The sequence below is a fragment of the Pleurodeles waltl genome, chromosome 3_2 (assembly GCF_031143425.1).
Source record: "Pleurodeles waltl isolate 20211129_DDA chromosome 3_2, aPleWal1.hap1.20221129, whole genome shotgun sequence".
NCBI classification, from domain to species: Eukaryota; Metazoa; Chordata; class Amphibia; order Caudata; family Salamandridae; genus Pleurodeles; species Pleurodeles waltl.
In genome coordinates, this window is record NC_090441.1 from 83,787,625 (window position 1) to 83,804,726 (window position 17,102).

The 17,102-nt window shown below is 47.4% G+C and overlaps 1 protein-coding gene across 6 annotated transcripts in view; it reads left to right on the forward strand.

Annotated features, from left to right (window-relative positions):
- Nucleotides 1–17,102, forward strand: part of MTMR4 (myotubularin related protein 4) — a 570,772-nt gene that overhangs the window by 123,808 nt on the left and 429,862 nt on the right. For 3 of the 6 annotated variants that reach the window (XM_069226856.1, XM_069226857.1, XM_069226852.1), the window contains one exon: nucleotides 16,023–16,139. In XM_069226856.1, coding sequence (XP_069082957.1) covers nucleotides 16,023–16,139 — 117 coding nt within the window. Of the gene's footprint in view, nucleotides 1–16,007; nucleotides 16,140–17,102 lie in introns of all 6 variants that reach the window. The other 3 variants (XM_069226854.1, XM_069226855.1, XM_069226851.1) reach the window with 1 other exon arrangement.

Below are 17,102 nucleotides of genomic sequence, written 5' to 3' on the forward strand. Positions count from 1 at the left end.
AGTAAGCGAGATTCAGGCGTTTACAATACAGGAACCTTTTATACAACTACACAAAAATAAAGTCGTCCTAAGGACCAATCCTAAATTTTTGCCAAAGGTTATTTCACCGTTCCATCTAAATCAAACAGTGGAACTTCCAGTGTTTTTTCCACAGCCAGATACCGTAGCTGAAAGGGCACTACATACATTAGATGTCAAAAGAGCCTTAATGTATTACATTGACAGAACAAAAAACATCAGAAAGACTAAACAACTATTTATTGCATTTCAAAAACCTCATGCAGGAAACCCAATATCAAAACAAGGTATAGCCAGATGGATAGTTAAATGCATCCAAATCTGCTACCTTAAAGCTAAACGACAGCTGCCCATTACACCAAGGGCACACTCAACCAGAAAGAAAGGTGCTACCATGGCCTTTCTAGGAAACATCCCAATGCAAGAAATATGTAAGGCAGCCACATGGTCTACGCCTCACACATTCACCAAGCACTACTGTGTAAGACGTGTTATCCGCACAACAAGCCACAGTAGGTCAAGCCGTATTAAGAACATTATGTTCGATGGCATCTGTCGCTGTAGATACGCATGTTCTGCAATAGCTCGCCATCTGGTGTTGGGCCGGAGTGTTACAAGTTGTTTTTCTTCGAAGAAGTCTTTCGAGTCACGGGACCGAGTGACTCCTCCTTTTGTCTCCATTGCGCATGGGCGTCGACTCCATCCTCGATTGTTTTTTTTCCGCCATCGGGTTCGGACGTGTTCCTGTCGCTCCGAGTTTCGGAACAGAAAAAATAGTTAATTTCGGAAGATTTTCGTCGGTATTGTTGCGTTCGGGATCGGCATACTTACATTCAACACCGCATCGAAGATCGAAGAGCTCCGGTGCCCTTCGGGGTAATTTTTCGATCCTCCGTCGGGGCCTGGTAGGCCCGACCGCGTGCTGAAGAACGCCGATGGAACGGACCCCGTTCCGTTTCTGCCCCAAATGCCACAATAAATACCCCTACACAGACCAACACTTGGTCTGCAACCTGTGCCTGTCACCTGAGCACAGCGAAGACACCTGCGAGGCCTGTCGTGCGTTCCGGTCCCGAAAAACACTCCGAGACCGTCGAGCCAGAAGACTTCAAATGGCGTCTGCACCGACAGCCCGACGGGAGTTCGAGGAACAGGAAGAGGAAGGTACCTTCTCGATCCAAGACTCAGACTCCGAAGGATTCGACGATACACAAACCGTGAGTAAGACGTCGAAAACCACACAAAGAAACATTTACAAGGCCCAGGGGACGCCACTGCCACCAGGCCATGGCTCAACCCATAAAATCGGTGACCGACCGTCGGCACCGAAAAAGGCCCAAACAGTGCCGAGAACGTCCGACTCCGGTCGAGACACCGGCACGCAGCCTTCTCGGGACCGAGAAAGTGCTGGAGACAAGCCTCGACACCGAGATGCCGGTGTGGACACGGCTCGACGCCGAGACAGCGGCACCGAAACAGATCGACGCCGAGAGGTTTCGGCCCCGAAAAGGAAAAAAGTCACCTCGGAGCCGAAAAAACACGCAGACAAAGTTTCGACGCCGAAACAAACTGCAAGCGACCCAGCTTCAGGCTCTTATACAGAAGAGCACTCGCTAACCTCCCAAATGCAGAAGCATAGGTTTGAGGAAGAGCTACAAGCAACTGATGCGGACCATACGCAAAAGCGTATCTTCATTCAGCAGGGGACAGGAAAAATAAGCACCCTTCCCCTCATTAGGAGAAAGAGAAGGTTGGAGTTCCAGACGGAACAAGCACCACAACCAAAAGTGGTGAAAAGAGTTACACCACCACCCTCTCCTCCGCCCGTGATTAACGTTTCACCAGCACAAACGCCATCACACTCCCCAGCTCACACCACCATGAGCCAGGGTGACCAAGACCAGGACGCATGGGACCTATACGACGCCCCAGTGTCAGATAACAGCCCAGAGGCATACCCTACAAAACCATCTCCACCAGAAGACAGCACCGCGTACTCTCAGGTGGTGGCTAGAGCAGCACAATTTCACAACGTAAGCCTCCACTCAGAACAGGTCGAGGATGATTTCTTGTTCAACACACTCTCCTCCACCCACAGCTCCTACCAAAGCCTGCCTATGCTCCCTGGTATGCTCCGGCACGCAAAAGACATATTTAAGGACCCGGTCAAAAGTAGGGCAATCACACCAAGGGTGGAAAAAAAGTATAAGCCGCCTCCTACAGACCCGGCTTTCATCACAACACAGCTGCCACCAGACTCTGTTGTTGTAGGAGCAGCTAGGAAAAGGGCCAACTCTCACACATCTGGAGATGCACCACCCCCAGATAAAGAAAGCCGCAAGTTTGATGCAGCTGGTAAAAGAGTCGCAGCACAAGCTGCAAACCAGTGGCGCATCGCCAACTCCCAGGCACTACTTGCGCGCTATGACAGAGCCCACTGGGACGAGATGCAACATCTCATTGAACATCTGCCCAAAGACTTCCAAAATAGGGCAAAACAAGTGGTTGAGGAGGGACAGGCCATCTCCAACAACCAGATCCGCTCCTCCATGGACGCTGCAGATACAGCTGCACGGACAATTAATACATCTGTAACTATCAGAAGGCATGCATGGCTCCGAACGTCTGGATTTAAACCAGAGATTCAACAAGCAGTTCTCAATATGCCTTTTAATGAAAAAGAACTGTTCGGTCCAGAAGTGGACACAGCGATTGAGAAACTCAAAAAAGATACGGACACTGCCAAAGCCATGGGCGCACTCTACTCCCCGCAGAGCAGAGGGAATTACAGCTCATTCCGTAAAACGCCCTTTCGAGGGGGGTCTCGGGGTCAAAGCACACAAGCCAGCACCTCACAAGCCACACCGTCCAGTTACCAAGGACAGTATAGAGGAGGTTTTCGGGGACAATATAGAGGAGGGCAATTCCCTAGAAATAGAGGAAGATTCCAAAGCCCCAAAACCCCTACTACTAAACAGTGACTCACATGTCACTCACCCCCTCCACACAACACCAGTGGGGGGACGAATAGGTCATTATTACAGAGCATGGGAGAAAATCACTACAGACACTTGGGTTCTAGCAATTATCCAACATGGTTACTGCATAGAATTTCTACAGTTCCCTCCAAACATACCACCAAAAGCACAAAATTTAACAACACACCATTCCAATCTCCTAGAGATAGAAGTGCAGGCACTATTGCAAAAGAATGCAATCGAATTAGTGCCAAACACACAAATAAACACAGGAGTTTACTCACTGTACTTTCTGATACCAAAGAAGGACAAAACACTGAGACCAATCCTAGACCTCAGAGTAGTCAACACTTTCATCAAATCAGACCACTTCCACATGGTCACACTACAAGAAGTATTGCCATTGCTAAAGCTGCACGACTACATGGCAACTTTAGACCTCAAGGATGCTTATTTCCATATACCAATTCACCCATCGCACAGGAAATACCTAAGGTTTGTATTCAAAGGAATACATTACCAATTCAAGGTACTGCCTTTCGGATTAACAACCGCACCAAGAGTCTTTACCAAATGTCTAGCGGTAGTCGCTGCACACATCAGAAGGCAGCAAATACATGTGTTCCCATATCTAGACGACTGGCTAATCAAGGCCCATTCGTTAATACAGTGCTCAAATCACACAAATCATATCATACAAACCCTCTTCAAACTAGGGTTCACCGTCAATTTCACAAAATCCAAAATTCGGCCACGCAAGGTACAACAATACCTGGGAGCCATAATAGACACATCAAAAGGAGTAGCCACTCCAAGTCCACAAAGAATTCAAAATTTCAACACCATCATACAACGCATGTATCCAACACAAAACATACAAGCAAAGATGGTATTACAACTCCTAGGCATGATGTCATCATGCATAGCCATTGTCCCAAACGCAAGACTGCACATGAGGCCCTTACAACAATGCCTAGCATCACAGTGGTCTCAAGCACAGGGTCACCTTCTAGATCTGGTGTTAATAGACCGCCAAACTTACCTCTCGCTTCTGTGGTGGAACAACATAAATTTAAACAAGGGGCGGCCTTTCCAAGACCCAGTGCCACAATACGTAATAACAACAGATGCTTCCATGACAGGGTGGGGAGCACACCTCGATCAACACAGCATACAAGGACAATGGAACGTACATCAAACAAAACTGCATATCAATCACCTAGAACTTCTTGCAGTTTTTCAAGCACTAAAAGCTTTCCAACCAATAATAGTTCACAAATACATTCTCGTCAAAACAGACAACATGACAACAATGTATTATCTAAACAAGCAGGGAGGGACGCACTCCACGCAGTTAAGCATGTTAGCACAAAAAATTTGGCATTGGGCAATTCACAACCAAATTCGCCTAATTGCACAGTTTATACCAGGGATACAAAATCAACTCGCAGACAATCTCTCTCGAGATCACCAACAGGTCCACGAATGGGAAATTCACCCCCAAATACTGAACACTTATTTCAAACTCTGGGGAACACCTCAGATAGACTTGTTTGCGACAAGGGAGAACGCAAAATGCCAAAACTTCGCATCCAGATACCCACACAAACAATCCCAAGGCAATGCCCTATGGATGAACTGGTCAGGGATATTTGCTTACGCTTTTCCTCCTCTCCCTCTCCTTCCTTACCTGGTAAACAAACTCAGTCAAAGCAAACTCAAACTCATATTGATAGCACCAACTTGGGCAAGGCAACCCTGGTACACAACGCTGCTAGACCTATCAGTGGTACCCTGCATCAAATTGCCCAACAGGCCAGATCTGTTGACACAGCACAACCAAAAGATCAGACACCCAGATCCAGCATCGCTGAATCTAGCAATCTGGCTCCTGAAATCCTAGAATTCGGGCACTTACAACTTACCCAAGAATGTATGGAAGTCATAAAACAAGCAAGAAGGCCATCCACCAGGCACTGCTATGCAAGTAAATGGAAGAGGTTTGTTTGCTACTGCCATATTAATCAAATACAACCATTACACACAACTCCAGAACATGTAGTGGGTTACTTGCTTCACTTACAAAAATCTAACCTAGCTTTCTCTTCCATTAAGATTCACCTTGCAGCAATATCTGCATACCTGCAGACTACCTATTCAACTTCCCTATATAAAATACCAGTCATTAAAGCATTCATGGAGGGCCTTAGGAGAATTATACCACCAAGAACACTACCTGTTCCTTCATGGAACCTAAATGTTGTCCTAACTAGACTTATGGGTCCACCTTTTGAACCCATGCACTCCTGCGACATACAGTTCCTAACCTGGAAGGTGGCATTTCTCATCGCCATTACTTCCCTGAGAAGAGTAAGCGAGATTCAGGCGTTTACTATACAGGAACCTTTTATACAACTACACAAAAATAAAGTCGTCCTAAGGACCAATCCTAAATTTTTGCCAAAGGTTATTTCACCGTTCCATCTAAATCAAACAGTGGAACTTCCGGTGTTCTTTCCACAGCCAGATACCGTAGCTGAAAGGGCACTACATACATTAGATGTCAAAAGAGCATTAATGTATTACATTGACAGAACAAAGAACATCAGAAAGACTAAACAACTCTTTATTGCATTTCAAAAACCTCATGCAGGAAACCCAATTTCAAAACAAGGTATAGCCAGATGGATAGTTAAATGCATCCAAATCTGCTACCTTAAAGCTAAACGACAGCTGCCCATTACACCAAGGGCACACTCAACCAGAAAGAAAGGTGCTACCATGGCCTTTCTAGGAAACATCCCAATGCAAGAAATATGTAAGGCAGCCACATGGTCTACGCCTCACACATTCACCAAGCACTACTGTGTAGACGTGTTATCCGCACAACAAGCCACAGTAGGTCAAGCTGTATTAAGGACATTATTTCAGACTACTTCCACTCCTACAGGCTGATCCACCGCTTTTGGGGAAATAACTGCTTACTAGTCTATTGCAGAACATGCGTATCTACAGCGACAGATGCCATCGAACTGAAAATGTCACTTACCCAGTGTACATCTGTTCGTGGCATCAGTCGCAGTAGATTCGCATGTGCCCACCCGCCTCCCCGGGAGCCTGTAGCAGTTTGGAAGTTACCTTCAATTATTTATATATGTATCATCTCAACCTTAAATAAGTGCATACTTAGTCACTCCATTGCATGGGCACTATTACTACAATTCAACTCCTACCTCACCCTCTGCGGGGAAAAACAATCGAGGATGGAGTCGACGCCCATGCGCAATGGAGACAAAAGGAGGAGTCACTCGGTCCCGTGACTCGAAAGACTTCTTCGAAGAAAAACAACTTGTAACACTCCGGCCCAACACCAGATGGCGAGCTATTGCAGAACATGCGAATCTACTGCGACTGATGCCACGAACAGATGTACACTGGGTAAGTGACATTTTCATTCAGACTACTTCCACTCCTACAGGCTGATCCACCGCTTTTGGGGAAATAACTGCTTACTAGTCTATGCAGAACATGCGTATCTACAGCGACAGATGCCATCGAACTGAAAATGTCACTTACCCAGTGTACATCTGTTCGTGGCATCAGTCGCAGTAGATTCGCATGTGCCCACCCGCCTCCCCGGGAGCCTGTAGCAGTTTGGAAGTTACCTTCAATTATTTATATATGTATCATCTCAACCTTAAATAGGTGCATACTTAGTCACTCCATTGCATGGGCACTATTACTACAATTCAACTCCTACCTCACCCTCTGCGGGGAAAAACAATCGAAGATGGAGTCGACGCCCATGCGCAATGGAGACAAAAGGAGGAGTCACTCGGTCCCGTGACTCGAAAGACTTCTTCGAAGAAAAACAACTTATAACACTCCGGCCCAACACCAGATGGCGAGCTATTGCAGAACATGCGAATCTACTGCGACTGATGCCACGAACAGATGTACACTGGGTAAGTGACATTTTCATTATTTGTTGTGCACATGTAATATGTCCACAGTTGTCTCAATACTGGGAACCAGATGTTCAATTGTAGCACCGGACTCTTTTGGGATAACAACACAGGAGTCCAAGAACTACTCGGGGAAGGTGATGTGGGCTAGTAATCACTGCCAGTGGATATGCAATAACGATACTCAGATTGCCATGTCAGTGCTTTTTCTTTGAAAAAATAAAAGCAAATTTATTACACACACTACTAAATACTGCGCGTTCATGTGTGAATATATACATCAGGCATTCTAAAGTCACATTTGATTCCTCCCCCCACCTGTACCAACTAGAATATCACAATATGGGGAGTGGCACATTCAATAAAACAGGCCTATTAGATTTGTCAAGGGGTCACCACATCAATATATAAGGAAAGCTTATTGGCTTTGTCAGGGGATCGTCGTATCAGCCTACAAATCCGGCTTATTGGCTTAGTCTAGAGGGTGGTCACCATTTTAGAATATAGCACAAGCGTATTTCCTTTGTCAAGGGGTTACCGTATTAGAATATAAGGCAATCCCATTGACTTAGTCAAGGGCTAATAATATTAAAATATAAGGCAAGCTTACTGGCTTGGTCATGGTGGTCACCACATATTAGAAGGCTTCCTATTGGCTTTTTCCAGGGGTCACAGTATTACAAGACCAAAAATCACATGTTAAAAATCATTCTATCACTGAATCAGTAACCATGTTTAAACACTGTCATTATTGTTAATACAATCATTGCACTGTTTAGCAAGACAATATACTTTAAATAAAGCTCTGGAAATCATGTAACATGTCTGAGTCTTTATTCTATATACCTCGGCCACTAAAAATGCAGCAGTGGGGCTAACAAATGGCTGGACCACCAGGAACTATTTCAGGGGGGGTTCCTGGCTTTAAAAGGTGCACACTGTGGGGAACTGGTTTCTCTAACAAGCTTTCTCCTTTACCTGTCTCCTGGTGCGCCTCTCCTCCTGGGGCACAGAAGTCCAGGTCTCCCCCCCCCCCCCCCCAACTGGTCCTCGAAAGAAATAAGGGGGGCAGCACCACTGGCCCTGGATAGACCTATCTTGTCCTAGGGTCAGTTACAGACATGGTCTTTTTTCGAACAGGTGGCTTGTCTTTCCAGCTGTCCCTGGTACTGCAGCTGTCGCTGTCAAGGCCTTGCTCTTCCTTTAGGTCTTGGGGGGCCACTTTTCTGTCCAGTGCCAGCCTATTAGAAAGGAGAGCCTTCTGTTTAACTCTTAAGACTGTTTCATGCCAGTTCTGCCCTTTCTACAGGGTTTGGCTATAGCCTGGCCAGTGATACAAAGGCAAGGTCAGACCAGGTGCCAGTTTATTTTTTTTATGTGCTGTGACAGACCCCTTTGAAGTGTAAGTAGGGCAAGGAACTGTTTCCTGTCACGAAAACCCTCTCCCTTTTATACCCAGGCCCATTTGTCCTTTAAGGTCCCAGTACACATTTCCCAGTGGGGAGCCATCACCAGTCCAGATATTCCCAGAACTTTATTCAGGGACATGTCAACTGGCATTTCCAATGTAATAATATAAAATCAGATTTTTCGTGGCTATGGTAGGGGGTTATCAGCTGTGTCCATTTCCACCCAGCCACCACGTCCAGCTGACTTCCAAGCCCTTTTGTGGCAGAGGAAGTGGCTTTCACAAGCCTCGTGGAAACTAAGGTCCACCCCCTCCCCTCAGCAGTTGCAGCCCCAATCCTCTTTAACATGCTCTTGCAGCATGATGGACAAGCTGTTGGCATTAGGATTAGGCACCACCTGCTGCACTGGCAAGACACAACTTCAGACAAATGGGTGCTCCAAATTCTACAGACGAGTTGCACCCAACCATTTACAGAAATTCCGCCACCCCACCCCGCCGCCATCCTTAGATCGGCTGACGAATGACCATCTCTCTCTGGGGTGCCAGGAAGTACAGGCTCTTTTTGCCAAAGGAGCTATCGAGAGGATGCCAACATCGGGAGTAGGTCGTGGTTGCCATTTACTGCTACTTCCTTCGTCCTGTACGCCACCTGCGCCCCCTTAACTACTTCCTGAAAAAGGAGAAGTTCAAAATGCTCATGCTGACTCAGTTTCTGTCTACCCTGCAGACTGGAAGGTAATGTTGGATCTGCAGGATGCATATTTTCACATCCCCTTCCTGCCGGCCCCAGATTTTACCTGCATTTCACGGTGTGCCATGCTGTGCTTCTCTTTGACAGCACCCCTCCGGTGTTCACAAAGGTGATGGCATTTGGTTTCAGCCCATCTGCGGGAGTCAGGGGTTCCAGTCTTGCCCTGCCTCTGACTGTCTGTCTCTGCACATAAGGGGGACATACTCAGCTGTCCATATCATGCAGATCATGTTTGACGTCTCCATCCAAAGGTGGTGCAAGGTCTCTTTTGCAAATAGAGAGAACCTTGATTAGATCTATCCTCCAGCACTAAGAACAAACAATGTCAGCACTTTTGCACGTTGGTTTTTCCAAGGGACACTTACTTGAAGATGCATTTCGTCTCGAGTGGGACCCTGGACTCCTGCACGCCTTTCTGCTGATACCACTTTTGCCCCCAGTTCTGAAGATCAGGACAGACTGGGCCCAAGTCACCCTAGTGGCTCTGGATTTGGTACGGAGTCTATGGTATCCTGAGCTCAAGTGCCTCGGCTCTCTGATCAGGCTGCCCCTTGGGGCTTCGGAACACATCAACAGGGCAAGGTCCTACACTTGTACCTGCTCACACACCTCCCTTCATGCGTGGAGATTGAGTGGCGCAGTCGAGTCTTAAATCTCCTTCCTGAAATGTGAGGTCATCCTGGCAGCCAGGCGTCCATCGACAAACTGTATGCTCCTTCCGTTGGAACAAGTTTGTGGCTTGTTGCACTGAAAAACATGTTGACACTTTCTGCACCCTTGTCTGAAGCGTTACGGTTTTTGCCTTTAGCCTGGCAAGGACTTGCTCTGGGCACAGGGCTATCTTTTGACCATATCTTCTTTCTTGCGGTTTCCAGACCAGCCCATCCTGATTGTCATTTTTTATGACACTTTTTCTGAAAGGATTTCAGCGCATGTTTCTTCCCAAACCATTTGTTTTTCCCCAAAGAGATCTTAATTTAGTTTTAGCCTATATGATATGGTTCCCCTTTGAACCCATGCATAACTGCTCTCTAGGACTCCTGACCATCAAGACAGTCTTTTTGGTGGCCTTCACGTTGGCCTAGAGTCCGCGAACTACAAGTGGTATCTGTTCACCATTCATACACCAGCTTCTTTCCAGACAAACTGTTTCGGCGGAACCGTGCCCTTTTTCTTCCAAAGTGAAACCTTATCCATGTTGGCTAGAGCATTACGCTACTGATCTTCTTTGTTCTGCCTCACTCCTCTAACAAGGAAGAGAAATTCCACAGTGTGGCCCTCAAAAGAATTCTCCTTTTATAGCAACTGCACCAGAGACCACTGAGTGGATGAACAGGTCTTTGGTTCACTGGAGCGAAAAAGGGGAAGGTAATGCAGAAATGGACCTTCTCAAGATGGACTTTACTCGACACAAAGATCTGCTACGCACTGGTAAAAAAACAACCCCTGGGGGCTTTTGCACGCTCATTCTACCCGAGCCAAAGCTGCAACTTTTGCTTTAGCTCATGGAGTCCGTGTCTTGGAAATCTGTTAGGCTGCAACAGCAAACTGGACATGACTACAGAAGTCAATGCCGTCAATGAATCCTGCTTCCACACCCTACAGATACTTATTTTTGTTGAGGGCAAACATGTATCGGGCATGTGCACCATGACATAGGTCTGTCATAAGCTGCGCTCTTTTTGAACTGGGAGGGTCACCCAAAGTGCTACCTTCATAGTGGTGAAAGACTACTGCCTTTACCAGGGGCTAAGCAGCACAAGCCAGGTATCGGCAGCATACAGTGTAGAGAGGTAGAGCGGGGGAGAGAGGGAGAGAGAAAAAAAGAAATAACAAACCAGACACTTCAAATGGTGGTCTTTGATTCACAAAGGGGTCACGAGGAAGAAGCCTGGACACATCTCAGGAAGGAGATTGTGCTGATAAAGAGAATCACAAAAAGTAGGGCCCTGGTCTAACCTTCTGATACACATATCACTGTGGCCGATATCCATTTGTGAACTCCTAGTCACTTCCATGGCCTGTATTGTTCAAATATCTGCTCCGGAGACACTCCTGCTGTGTCAGACTGCTTTCTGAAGGAAGAGAAGACAGAGAAGTGGGCACTTCATAAGGGAGCATACCTCCAACATACATGTTGAGACTCAAGATCACATTTGGTGTCTCCAAATGGACTATAAGAAGGGGAGCTTGAGACCCCAAAAATTGTCAACTGTCAAGCACCCAGCCTGGCTGTGCAATGAGATGCTCTGCAAGACTTTGCCTGTGGCCGGGGCTAGACACCAAGGCCTGCTAGTCTCCCAACTGGGTGAGGTGACATCAGCCAGGGAATCCAAGACCACCTTCTTCGGAGCACCAGCGCCTGCCTACTTTCCAAGACCAGTGTGGCCTTTGACGAGAGAAGAGCATTAGAGAGAGTGAGGTCCAGTGGGGAATCCTGTCTAGTGGATTCCCTTAGCGAGGTTGTGAGGAGACACCTTCTGCCCCAATCGGGTCGTTGCCTGTGTGTAGGGAAAGTCAATGACACTCTTAAGCTGGCCACTGTGAAGTGAGCTGTGACAGACGCTGTGCTGTAAGGGTCATCACCCATGTGCAATGATGAACAGGCGGCTCATATGCTAGGAGATGCTTCCAGTGGAGAGATTGCCATACTGAGAGGGCAGTAGCCTGTGTGTGGTGGAAAGCCGGCAGCCCTGTATTCCAGGAGGGACTGCCGTGGAGAGACTGACCTGCTGAATGGGTTGTAGCTCGTGTGTGGCATTGTGCTGGTGGCCCCTATGCAATGAGGTGCAAATATGAGGAAATATGCTGTGCCAGTCGGGTCTGAGCCCATGTGCATTGGAGAGATGATGATCCCTTATGCCAGAGGAGGCCACCGGAGCCAAGCAGGAAGTGTGATCTGGTCGGAATCATCACTGGGAGACCCCTGTGGATCTGCATCGTGACTGAGCACTAGCGTCCGGACCTTTGCACTACTCTCAACACTGACCACCATCCCCTACTCGCCATGGAAAGTATAAAGAGGACTGCTGAGAACTTACTAGAGACCACTGCAACAGCTGAAGCATGCAGGGACTCCGGCCTTTCAGATTTTTCAGCTGTGGGTAAGACTGATTTCAGGCCAATCAACCCTTTGGAAGGTTGCTTGCCAGATAGCGCTGTGGTGCAGGAACGTTTCTGACTTTAGTACAGGATTAGAGTGCAACTCCTGAGACTACTAGTGGGGCTTCACCTGAATGACGCCAATAATGAATGGGAAATAACCACTCTTGTTAGAGGGAGGGGGGAGCGGGACTCAGAACTGCCCACCTCCCTGCCCCCACCCCACCTCCACCCCCCCTCTAGAGCTCTGGGCTTGTCAAAGATATTTGTGTATCACATCCATCCCCTACCTCCTACTCCACCCCTCCCCCCCCCCCCCCCCCCCCCCAAAAGTCTCCCCAATCATTGGAGTGCTCATCCCACTCTATTACTTAGTCAAGTGCTGAAGGGGGACTTGCCCTAGTTACTCAGGATCCATAGTAGGCTGGGCCATGCACATTGGGCGTAAAAGGACGTAGCAAGTATGACTGGGCCCAGTAACCCTTGCTTACCCCGTGGCCCCCTGAATGGCAAAGGCCTACATATGGGTGGCTTAATATTTAAATAGAAGGTTTAGACCTTTCAAAACGGGTATTGTTTCAGTTCGAATTTGTAGTGTTAAACTGCCATAGGCAGGTAACCTGTTTGCAGCAACCATGCTACACAAAACTGTAGTCTCACACTTCCAGGCTGCAGCTGTGGGCACACATGTTCACGTGTAACCAGCACAGTGCCCCTTACCCTAGTTGCGTCACAGCAGCCTACGCTTAAAAGTTGGATTCTGGTGGTAAACACTAACAGTCCAATTACCCATGAAATCACCTTGAATGAGACTGGTATTGAGACCCACCTACAAAGTTTTAAAAACTGGGTGATCAAAAGGCAGTTTTTGGTGTACTAAATAGATGTAACCTGTAGGAAGTTGGCTCTGTATATACTATCTCAGAGTGAGAGATAGTATGCACAGAGTCCAAGGGTTCCCCTTAGAGGTTGATAGTGGCAAAATTAGATAGTACTGATGCCCTATGTTGTGGTAGTGTGATCGAGCAGTAGGCTTATCAGAGGGTAGTGTTAAGCATTTGTTGTACACACACAGGCAATAAATGAGAACACACACTCAATGACTTAACTCCAGGCCTATAGGTTTTTATATAGACAAATATTCTTTTCTTTTTTTTTTGAACCACAAGATTCAGAATTCAAGTAAATACATAAATTGTAAGGTACTTGGCATAGGTAAGTATGGAACTTTGAAGTAAAACTGTAAGGTACAGTTTTGGCAAAAATGGCAATAAGCTGTTTCAAAAGTGGACACAGTGCAAAAATCGACAGTTCCTGGGGGGGAGGTAAGTACAAGTTAGTTTAGCAGGTAAGTAAAGCGCTTACAAGTTCAGTCTCCGGGGCATAGGCAGCCCACCGTTGGGGGTTTAAGTCAACCCCATCGCCAGCAACACGGGGCCGGTCAGGTGCAGCGGTCAAAGAGGGACCCAAATAACATAGGCGCCTATGGAGATTACTGGTGCTCTGGTTCCAGGTAAGTACCTGCGTCCTCGTGGAGCAGACCGGGGGAGGTTTGTAGAGCACTTATTGGGGGAGGGGGGGGGTCACACACAGGCACACAAAATACACCCTCAGCAGCACAGGGGTGGCTGGGTGCAGTGTGCAAAGTAGGTGTTGGGTTTTGCGTTAAAGCAATGGAGGGACCAGGGGATCACTCTGACGATGCAGGCAGGGCACAGGGAGGCTTCTTGGGCCAGCCACCGACTGGGCAATGATGAAGGCCTCCTGCTGGTCACTCCTGCACCGGTAGTTGGTTTCTCTCAGGCCTGGGGGCTTGGGGTGCAGTGCTTCTTCCATGCATTGAGTTCATTGTTACGGGCAGTCACGGTCAGGGGAGCCTCTGGATTCTCTCTGCAAGCGTCGCTGTGGGGGTGCAGGGAGGTCGTCTCAGGGTGTCCATGTTGTAGGAGTCGCCTGGGGGTCCACGCTGCAGTGTTGGATTCTCTGGACTCGAGCAGGGGGCGTCGGGTGCAGAGTGTTGGGGACTCACGCTTCCAGAGTGAGGCTGGAGCCCCTTTAAAGATGGTTTCTTTTTGGATGTTCAGACAGAGCTGTTGTCCTCTGGGGGTTTCTGGGACCTTTGGGTCGCAGGGCAGTCCTCTGAGTCGGCAGAGGTTGCTGGTCCCGCTGCATGCGTTCCTGTTGCAGGTTCTTTGAGTCTGGAGACAGGCCGGTAGGGCTGGGGCCACGTCAGTTGTTGTCTCCGTCGTCTCTACAGGCCTTTCAGGTAAGCAGTCCTTCTTGTTTCAGGAATCCTTTTTTCCTGTGTTCAGGGTCGCCCCTCAATACTCAATTTAGGGGTGTGTTTATGACTGGAGGGCAGTAGCCAATGGCTACTGTCCCTGAGAGTGGCTACACCCTCCTTGTGCCTCCTTCCTGTGGGGAGGGGGCACATCCCTAATCCTATTGGGGGAAATCCTCCAAAGCAAGATTGAGGATTTTCTAAGGCAGGGGTCACCTCAGCTCAGGACACCTTAGGGTCTGTCCTGGCTGGAGGGTGACTCCTCCTTGTTTTTCTCATTATCTCCTCCAGACCTGCTGCCAAAAGTGGGGGCTGTGTACGGCGGGGCGGGCATCTCCACTAGCCGGATTGCCCTGGGGCGCTGTAACAGCAGGCTTGAGCCTTTTGAGGCTCACTGCCAGGTGTTACAGTTCCTGCAGGGAGAGGTATGAAGCACCTCTACCCAGTACAGGCTTTGTTCCCGGTCACAGAGTGCACAAAGACACTCACCCCATATGGCCAGAAACCCACCTGGATGTGGCAGGCTGTCAGAAACTGGTCAGCCTAGCACTAATAGTAGGGCAGGTATACAGGGGGCATCTCTAAGATGCCCTCAGTGTGCATTTCTCAATCCCACACTGGCATCAGTGTGGATTTATTGTGCTGAGACGTTTGATACTGAACTTCCCAGTATTCAGTGTAGCCATTATAAAACTGTGGAGTTCGTGTTTGACAAACTCCCAGACCATATACTCATTATGGCTACCCTGCACTTACAATGTCTAAGAATTGGCTTAGACACTGTAGGGGCATATTGCTCATGCAGCTATGTCCTCCCCTGTGCTATAGTGCACCCTGCCTTAGGGCTGTAAGGCCTGCAAAAGGGGTGACTTACCTATGCCACAGGCAGTGGGTTGTAGGCATGGCACCTTGAGGGGAGTACCATGTCGACTTTCTTTTCTCACTACCAGCACACACAAGCTGTGAGGCAATGTGCATGTGCTGAGTGAAGGGTCCCCAGGGTGGCATAATACATGCTGCAGCCCTTAGAGACCTTCCCTGGCCACAGGGCCCTTGGTACCAGGGGTACCATTTACAAGTGACTTGTCTGTGTGCCAGGGCTGTGCCAATTGTTGAGACAATGGTACAGTTTTAGGGAAAGAACACTGGTGCTGGGGCCTGGTTAGCACGGTCCTAGCACACTTTCATTCATAACTAGCATCAACAAAAGGAAAAAAGTTAGGGGGTAACCATGCCAACAGTGGCATTTTCCTACATAACCCATTTGCACCAGAGGCATATGGTGAATGGACTGCTCTTAAATTACAGGATTTAACACTGAGTCATTACAAATGTGCTGCTTTTTTAATTATCAAAAAACAAAACTGCTGAACAACTTGTCCTGAAAGTCTCCTAGACAATCTTCTGTTTGTTATGAGCCTGAAGTTAGAAACAGAAATCTTGTTTGCTTGAAGTCTGTAATTTGGTGTGGGCTACATTTTGCTGAACTAATCGCATGTAGTTTTGTTTTCAAAAGGTCCCATTTCCGGTGCTGCAGGGAGAGGGTGTTGAATATCTTGGACGAGCTGATGATGCAATCATTGCGGTCTCTAACTATAGACTTCATATCAAGTTTAAGGATTCTGTTATTAACGTAAGTTATTAATATTTACTCCTTCCTCATTGGGTGGGTGATGTATAATAAATAAGTTCATTGGAATTATCAAATATCAGTCGTCATATCTTTGATCATAGATGAGAACTGCAGCACAGTGCTTTCCAACAAACTGTAATGAGGAGTGCTTTGAAAGGAAGCAAACATGCTTTACGTAGAAATACCCATGTTTTATTTAGGAGTATGTGGTGGTTAATGGAGGTGGCGGGGGGGGCATTTCAATAATTGGGTAGGGGGTTTCATTGGAAGCAATACGGGTGGGCAAATAATGTACCATTATGAACTTTCATTCCAAAAGACACATTAATACTCCTCACAGTCTACTATGCAAATAATTGTGACTTATAGAAGGTTTCTTGTGCTGCTGTTATACAACCAGTCTTATCAGTTTTCCAAAATTCTCCCCAGTGATCATACCCTTATGGGTGCTTTAAGACTGTGAGAAGATCTAGAGATTATCCTTCTGATTCACCTAAAGTTCCTGGATTGTACAATGAAGCTGTTACTCCCAGATCCAAAAGCATGCCTAGCTCCTACAGTTTTTCCTTCCTATATTAAATCTGGGAAAAATAGTCCAGCGAGAGCAGTATCCAGTTGCCACCCTATTCACCTTACACAGAATTGCAGCATAAAAGACAGGATCGCAGAATACATTTACACTGGCCCGTCTGCTATTGCCTGAAACTAGCTGGGGGCATGCAGGGTAACCAAATGGGACTTTTGCAACAGGTCATGTGTGCAAGAACATATTGCATTGCTACAGTCGGGAATTCCTACAGACTTACATTGGAAACCTTTTTTTTTTTTTTCGCCCAACACCTCCATTTTTGATTCTGACACCATCTGTGCATCTAACATAGAGCCTTGAAACGCTTTGTGGTCTCGGAAACCCCTTCTGTTTTAGTGAACCTGAAGTTTCTGGTCCTTAAGGTTCACTTCCAT